This window comes from Bombus pyrosoma, unplaced genomic scaffold (assembly GCF_014825855.1).
Source record: "Bombus pyrosoma isolate SC7728 unplaced genomic scaffold, ASM1482585v1 HiC_scaffold_4726, whole genome shotgun sequence".
In the NCBI taxonomy this organism is placed as follows: Eukaryota; Metazoa; Arthropoda; class Insecta; order Hymenoptera; family Apidae; genus Bombus; species Bombus pyrosoma.
Window position 1 is genome coordinate 785,887 of NW_025219986.1, and position 9,155 is coordinate 795,041.

The 9,155-nt window shown below is 48.7% G+C and overlaps 1 protein-coding gene across 1 annotated transcript; it reads left to right on the top strand.

The window, feature by feature from the left end:
* The first annotated feature begins 419 nt into the window (after window positions 1-419).
* Window positions 420-3,463, top strand: LOC122577510. The gene is made up of 2 exons (XM_043748844.1): window positions 420-917; window positions 998-3,463. Exons 1-2 carry the CDS (start codon window positions 420-422, stop codon window positions 3,461-3,463), a joined length of 2,964 nt encoding a protein of 987 aa, XP_043604779.1.
* Window positions 3,464-9,155: the final 5,692 nt, after the last annotated feature.

A 9,155-nucleotide genomic window follows, 5' to 3' on the forward strand; every position in this document is an offset into this window, starting at 1 on the left:
TCGGCCAGATTAATTTATCACAGCCGGACGAACCTGAGCTGCGTTTGCAAAAAACGCGATTCGGCTGGGTAATCGGGGGGAGTCCAACTTCCCAAATCGCGACAACCACGTTCCACGCATCCACCACGGCTCTTCAGGCCGATCTCTCGCGGTTTTGGGAAATCGACGAAGGACCTCCGATCCGACATATATCCGAAGCGGAGCGACGATGTGAGGAACACTTCAGAGCTCACGTTCGACGCAACAGCGAAGGACGATACATCGTCGCCCTTCCATTTAACGACCGGCTTCCGTCGCTTGGATCCTCCAAAGCGCTAGCGATGAAACGACTCGCATCTCTCAACCGCCGATTTCAGCGCGACAGGCGTTTCGAAGCCGAGTATCGATCGGTTCTACAAGATTACGTGGATCGGGGACATATGACGAGAATCAGCACCGACAACGCCGACGATAGCGGATATTATTTACCTCACCACGGCGTAATAAAGGCATCCAGTGAAACAACTAAGGTCCGTGTCGTGTTCGACGGATCGGCGGCGACCAGCACCGGAGTCTCATTAAACGAGACACTTTACACAGGACCTAAACTACAGGAGGATCTAGTCGATATCCTTCTCAGATTCCGCCTACATCAATATGTACTCACTGGAGACATCGAGAAGATGTACAGGCAATTCCTAGTGCGCCCAGAGGACCGACGATATCAAAAAATCGTTTGGCGTAACGAGAATGGTGAAATCGAAGCCTACCAGCTCAACACCGTCACATTCGGGTTATCGGCAGCGCCATATCTGGCCCTCCGATGTCTCAAGCAGTTGGCAGACGACGAAGGACATCGATTTCCACGAGCGTCATCGGCCTTGCAGCGAGACTTCTACGTCGATGACGCCCTCACCGGAGCAGACACGAAGGAAGAGGTACTGTCCCTCCGAAAGAACTTACCGAACTTCTCCAATCAGCCGGCTTAACCATTCGGAAGTGGGCTTCCAACGACCAGAGCATACTCCAAGGGCTATCCGATCAAGACACAAGTCGAAGGTTACAATTAGGTGAGTCTCAAACCCTAAAAACCCTCGGCATATTTTGGGATTCCAGGGAGGATGCGATACTGTACTCGGTCGAAGCCAACGCCAACATCTCGAGGGTCACAAAGCGATCCATCAGCTCGGTGATCGCCAGGATCTACGACCCACTAGGATTGCTCGCGCCAGTAATCGTTCGAGCGAAGATTCTACTTCAACGAGTCTGGTCGTTAAAGGTCGACTGGGATGAGTCCCTCCCAGCGGACTTGCATTCCGAGAGGGACCGATATTATGCTCAGCTGCCATTGCTCAACGAGATTCTGTTCCCACGCAAGACCACTATAAAAGCAGCTATTGAGATCGAGCTCCACGGCTTCTGCGACGCCAGCGAAAAGGCGTATGGAGCCTGTGTCTATCTGAGATCTCTCGATCCTCACGGACGTATCCAGACATGCTTACTCACGGCGAAGTCGAAGGTAGCTCCGCTCAAATCGCAAACCATTCCACGACTTGAGCTGAGTGGCGCCCTTCTACTTACATCGCTAATTACAAGCACACAACAAGCATTGCAAGTTGAAATAACTCGCAAGGTTTACTGGACGGACTCCACGATTGTTCTCCACTGGATCAACGCGTCTCCACATACCATGAAGACCTTCGTCGCAAATCGAGTCGCGGAGATCCAGAACAAAACAAGCGTCACCGATTGGCGTCATGTCCCCACCAGTGACAATCCTGCGGACCTCATCTCTCGGGGACAAACACCCGAAGAATTCCGGCGACCTACCATTTGGCAAACTGGACCAAGCTGGCTGCAGCAATCAGAAGAATATTGGCCTGTGTGGAGTCCAACATCTCTGGCCAACTTACCAGAAAGGAAAGCAGTACCTTGCCTCGCCACAGCTCCTGTCAACAACAGTCTATTAGACAGGTTTTCATCATGGCCAAGGTTGATCCGCATTGCTGCCCGCTGTCTTCGCTGGAAACGAAAACAAGATCGATCGTTGCCACTCACCATACAAGAACTACAGGTTTCCCACGATAAACTTATCAAAGTTCTACAACACACCCACTTCTCAGAAGAGATAGCAACGCTCCGGAAGAATCGAAACCTGCCGGTCGGTGGAAAACTCCAGCGACTCAATCCATTCCTAGATAAGGCAGGAATATTGCGCGTCGGCGGCCGACTGAGTCAAGCACCGATGGCCTTCGCGCAAAAACACCCGATCATACTGCCCAAGGCTCCTACCACTTCGCGTATCATCGAGAACGAGCATAAGGTCAGTATGCATGCAGGTGCACAGGCCACTTTATACGCAGTGAGGCGACGTTACTGGCCCATCGATGGCAGAAGTCAAGTATGGCGCACGATCAAGGGTTGCGTCCGCTGTTGTCGTGCTCATCCACCACCGGTAGACTATATCATGGGTAACCTGCCGGAGGCTCGAGTAACGGAATCCCGACCATTCGCAAACGTCGGTGTCGACCATTGTGGTCCGTTTCATATCAAGGAGAAGCGAGACCGTAACCGCCGCCAAGTCAAGGTATACGTGGCCATTTTCGTATGCCTAGCAGTTAAGGCGGTGCACATCGAACTCGTCGGCGATCTCATGAGCGAAGCCTTCATCGCCGCTCTTCGACGATTCATCGCACGGCGAGGGTTTTGTTCGACGATCCACTCCGACAACGGCACAAACTTCACCGGCGCCAACAACGAACTAAGGGAGCTCCAGGAGCTCCTAAAATCGGACGACTACAACGAGAAGGTCACGACATTCCTGGCCAACAAGCAAATCGAATGGCGCTTCATACCCCTTCATTCTCCGCATTTCGGTGGGTTATGGGAGGCAGCAGTAAAGTCTTTCAAGCATCACTTTCGACGCGTCGTGGGAAATGAACTGCTTACCTTCGAGCAATTTAACACTCTGATCATCGAGATAGAAGCAGTCCTCAACTCCCGACCATTAACACCCATATCCACCGATCCCAATGATCTCCTCGTCCTCACTCCTGGCCATTTTCTCATTGGCGAATCGTTAATGAGTTTGCGTGAACGAGATTTCAGGGACACTCAATCCAACCGACTCTCCAGATGGCAACACATACAGAAGATTAAGCAACATTTCTGGAAACGTTGGCACCAGGAGTATCTCAATGAAATGAACAATCGCAGCAAATGGACCAAGGGTGGACACCACATACAGGAAGGCACAATCGTCCTGCTCAGGGAAGACAACGTACCCCCTATGCAATGGCCTTTGGGCCGTGTAATCAAGGTCCACCCCGGAGCTGACGGCATCATCCGCACCGCCACTGTAAAGACATCATCGAGCCTCCTGGACCGCGGTGTCAAACGGCTGGTTCCCCTGCCATGTCAAGCCGCCCCAGACGAGTCCGGACAATCACAAATATCGAAGAAGGGGGACAGCACACCCATCTAATCCACATACATAATTTGATCGGTGCCCTCTCAACGGGGGGAGGATGTTACGTCGCGCGGGACATCTGCACGCCAGCCCTCGCTACCTGGCCGCCAACGGTCAATCTACAGCCATCCCGATTCTCAATAGACCCAATGACTCACCACAAAGACATTAGCCTTTAGCTGCATTGTCTCCACACATGTTTGCCAGTCTAATTGCATGTCTCGAGAATTCTCTAATTCGAGAAGTATTTTCAGTTTATGGCTGGGTCATGGAAAAGTCCTTGAGTTTTTTAGGCGCTCTTAAGAATCACGGAGAAAGCGGACAGTCATCAGACGGGAAAAACCCAACACATGTTCGTCATAAAAGACTGTTTTTCCCATCTGGAGCAAAGGCCACCGCCCCTCTACGTTGGTGGGAATCTTCTGCATATTCTGTTCATTATAGTGGGTCATCACCAATCGGCATCGCGGATAGTTACCCTCACTTCCTGAACGAAAAGTGTGAATAACGAATCCGCGTTCTTCGGTCAAAGGACACACCCACACCAAGCTTTCCTCCGAGACACCTTAAGGGCAGCTAGTCAGTGCAGTTCAACTCTCGAGCAGGGGCTCAAGCAGTCATCAACAGTTCAACTCTCGAGCAGGCGCTCAAGCAGTCATCAACAGTTATACAGTCGAGTTCACGTTCTCACTCTCTCGTCGTTGTTCGTACAAGCATTCATCATTGTATCACCAAAGTTGTTGGATCGATTAAATATATTATAACCTGTCAACCGCAGCGTTATTTCAATTAAATCACCCTTATTATCCCACAAGAAATAAGGGATCGTACGATTCGTGGCGTCGATTCGTCAATCGTAACGGGAATTTACGACTCCCGTTGGCGCGCTTCTTCGAGATCGCGTCTCCCCGCGAACGTGCGAAAATACATGGTCCTTGGAGCCGGATAACGTGCCAGTGAAAGGTGAATTCACTAGTGACCACCTAGTGCCACGTGTCCACATCGAATCCAGCAGCGGAAGTGCATCACTCTATCGAAGCCAGTGACGTCAGGAGCGTCACCTTCGAAGAAGTATAACACATTAGTCGAGGCACGCAACCAGTCACCGTCCCGACGCAGCGGAACATTCCGTCAATAGAAGTCTCTATACCAGGAATCATGCCGACCCCAGCAAAACTCAATGCCATGCGGCAAAAACGCGACAAACACCTCGACATCATCAAGGACATAGAGAGTGACATCGAGCGGTATAAACAGGCAACATACAATGAGCATAGACGTAGCCTCTTGGAAGTATACCAAGCCCAATTAGAAGATGAATTGAAACAATTTCGAGTAGTCGAAGAGGGGTTGCAAGAGCAAGGCGAAGGAGATTCCACGTTGGAACGAGCAACGGTACGTACCTGCATGGCCCTAAAAGCTTGTTTGCAGGATTTGATGCTAATTGAGCAACCATCAACCCCGTCGGCACCTCAAGGCAGCGATTTTCCTGAGGCGAAAATGCATTTGCCAGAAATGCGCCTGCCAGCGTTCGACGGGAAGTTCGAGCAGTGGAGCGCTTTCTATAACACATTCATCTCGACTATAGACAGCAACCACAGCCTCACAGCGACGCAAAAATTCCATTATCTGCGGACCTCCATAACCGGAGACGCAGCGAATTGCGTCAATTCACTGAGCTTTAAGGAGGACAATTATCCGAAAGCTTTGGCCCTCCTCAAGCGAAGATACGATTGTCCGCGACGCATCGTGTCGTGCCACGGCATGGCGATAATCAATTATCCAGCAATGACTCAATGCTCGCCAACAGCGTTGAGAGACCTAATCAATGTTGTGAGGCAAAATCTCGACGCACTGGAAGGCCTAGGACAACCCACCGACGCGAATTCCATCCTACTCGATATCATCAGCACGAAAGTACCCGCTTATATTAGACAACAATGGGAGCTTACCTTACCGAATAAGGAGGTTCCTCGATACACTGATTTCTTGGATTACCTCGAAAATCTGGCACTCACGGGCATACCGCCATCAGAGGTGAAGCAGCCGATACCACAAGGATCGTCCAAGCGAGTCAGCCGACGCGAGCGACGAGGATACGCATTCACCACATCCCCGATGCAATCAACCTGTCACACTTGTCGAGGACAACATAACATCTGGCGATGCGAGGCATTCAAAGCGAAATCAGCGGGTAAACGCTTGAAGCACGCTAAGAAGGCATCCTTATGCCTAAATTGCCTGAAGAATGGGCACACAGAACGTGATTGTCGCGCCGGTTCCTGTCGGGTGTGCGGAGGACGACATCACACGCTGTTACACCAAGTAAGACAACCGTCAAGGTTGAATTCTTCCACTCCCAGCCGAAGCTCCTCATCGTCGAGCGGAGCATCATCATCTCCTTCACACACGGGTAAGCGGAATCCCTCAAGAAAACGCAATTCGAGGACACCACCGACGAGCTCGTACCCATTTCCGCCCACCAGTCCCAAACGGACACAGACTCACGACTGACATCAGGAATCCAGAACTCCGACATGGACTGAAGATACCGGACCAGCAATTTCCGAGGTACTGTGCAATGATTTGGTAATCACAGCACAAGTTCACATGCTAAACGCCAACCAGCAGCCGATCCGCTGTCGTGCGCTTCTCGACAACGGATCCAGCATGAACTTCATTACCGAAAAACTGGCGAAGTCCCTCGGAATAAGACAAAGGAAGTGTTCGGTTCCAATCGGAGTACTCGACACCCTAACGACGACGGCACGGCGATTCATAACGGTTATGATTACAGAATTGTACACATACCTCGAATAGTAGCGGCGATATGTTCTATTAATTATTCAAGCCTGAATAAAACAGCTGCAACTGCGCGGGAGTTCGCAGTGCCCAGATTTGACGTAGCGCAAACCGAATGTCGTGCTCTGTATTTGGCAGCATATCAGGTGAATATGGCGCATCGAACTATCGAGATATCACCAATAGCAGCGGAGATAAGGTCAGATGAATATTCAAGCTTGAATATGCAAAACTGGAAATACGTTTGTCTTGACCTAGACCAGAGTTGAAATAGCGCAAACCGGAAGTCGGACCACGCATTTCGCAGCATATATGGGACGTAACGCGCACAGAGTCGATGACATATCTAGGACAGCAGCGGAGATGCGTTCCATTGAAAATTCAAGCCTAAATATGCAAAGCTGCAACTGCGCCGGATTTCGCATTGTTCAGATTTGACGCAGCGCAAACCGAATGTCGTGCTCTGTGTTTGGCAGCATATGAGGTGTATAACGCGCATCGAATTATAAACATATCTCGAGTCGCAACATATACACGATCAAGTGAACATTGAAGCATGAATATGCAAAAGTACAACCACGCAGAATTTTACAGAGCCCAGGATTGACATGGCGCAAACCGGATGTCGTGCTCTTTATTTGGCAGCAAATGTGTAGTGCAAAGTGCATCGAATTATCGACATATCACCAATAGCAGCGGAGATACCTTCGATTGATTATTCAAGCCTGAATAAGTAGAGCAGTAATTACATTGGATTTTACCGGATTCAGAGATGACATAGCGCAAACCGAATGTCGTGCTCTGTATTTGGCTGCAGATGAGGTGTATAAAGCGCATCGAATTATCGACATATCACCAATAGCAGCGGAGATATGTTCAGATGAATATTCATGATTGAATATACAAAACTGAAAATACGCTCGTCTTAATCTAGACAAGAGATGACATAGCGCAAACCGGATGTCGTTCCACGTATTTGGCTGCATATGTGGAGTATAACGCGCATCGAATTATCGACATATCACCAATAGCAGTGGAGATATGTTCAGATGAATATTCATGATTGAATATGCAAAACTGAAACTACGCTGGTCTTGATCTAGACCTGAGATGGCATAGCGCAAACCGGATGTCATTCCACGTATTACGCAGCATATATGGAGTATAATGCGCGCAGGGTTGAGGACATATCTCGAATAGCAGCAGAGATACGTTCAGATTAATATTCAAGCCTGAATATGCAAAACTGGTAATTCACTTGTCTCAAACCATACCAGGGTTGACGTAGCGTAAACCGAATGTCGTGCTCTTTATTGGCTGCATATGTGGAGTATAAAGCGCGTTCTAATGCCGACAGATGGGCAATAGCAGCTGAGGAACTCTCATTTGAGTGTTGAAGTCTGAATGTGCAAAATTAAAACTACGCTGGTCTTGACCTAGGACAGAGTTGACGTAGCGACAGCAAGATGTCGTCCCACATATTTGGCAGCATATGTGGAGCATATCGCGTTCAGAATTGTAAACATATCTCGAATAGCAGGTGAGATACGTTCCATTGAATATTCAAGCCTGAATATGCAAAGCTGCAAGTGCGCTGGATTTCGCAGAGCCCAGAATTGACATCGCGCAAACCGGATGTCGTGCTCTGTATTGGGAAGCATATGCGGTTTATAACGCGCATCAAATTATCGACATATCACCAATAATAGCGGGGGTACATTCAGATGAATACTGAAGACCGAATATGCATGACTGGAAATACGCAGGATTTGGCAGTGGCCAGATTTGACAGTGTGCAAACCGGACGTCGCTCCACGTATTTCGCATCATATGGGGAGTATAAAACGCATCGAATTGTCCATATATCACCAATATCAGCGGATATACGTTCAGATGAATATTCATGCTTGAATATGCAAAACAGGAAATACGCTACTCTGAACCTAGACCAGAGTTGACACAGTGCAAACCGGATGTCGCTCCACGTATTTCGCATCATATGGGGAGTATAAAGCGCATAGAATTAGCCGCATATCACCGATATCAGCGATGATAAGTTCATATGAATATTCAAGTTTGAATATGCATTAGTGGAAATACCCTGGTCTTGACCTAGACCAGATTTGACATAGCGCAAACCGGATGTCGTATCACGTATTTGGCGGCATATGTGGAGTATAACACGCATCGAATTATCGACATATCACCAATAGCAGCGGAGATATGTTCAGATGAATACTCATGATTGAATATGCAAAACTGAAATTACGCTGGTCTTGACCTGGACCAGAGTTAACATAGCGCAAACCGGATGTCATTCCACGTATTTCGCAGCATATATGGAGTATAACGCGCGCAGGGTTGAAGACATATCTCGAATAGCAGCGCAGATACGTTCAGATGAATATTCAAGCTTGAATATGCAAAACTGGGAATACGCTGCTCTGAACCTACACCAGAGTTGACGTAGCGCAAACCGGATGTCGCGCCCAGTATTTGGCAGCATACGTGAAGTATAACGCGCATTGAATTGTAGACATGTCACCAATAGCAGCGTAGTTATGTTCGATGAATGTTCATGCTTGAATATGCAAAACTGGAAATACGCTGGTCCTGACCTAGACCAGAGTTGAAATAGCTCAAACCGGATGTCGTTCCACGTATTTGGCAGAATGTCGAGAGTGTAAATCGCGTCAAATTATCAAGATACCGCCAATAGCAGCGGAGATACTTTCAGATGAATATTGAAGCCTGAATGTGCAATACTGCAAACACGCAGAATTTGGCAGTGGTCAGATTTGACAGAGTGCAAACCGAATGTAGTGCTCTATATTTGGCAGCATATGAGGTGTATAACGCGAACAGGGTTGAAGACATATCTCGGATAGCAGGGGAGATACGTTCA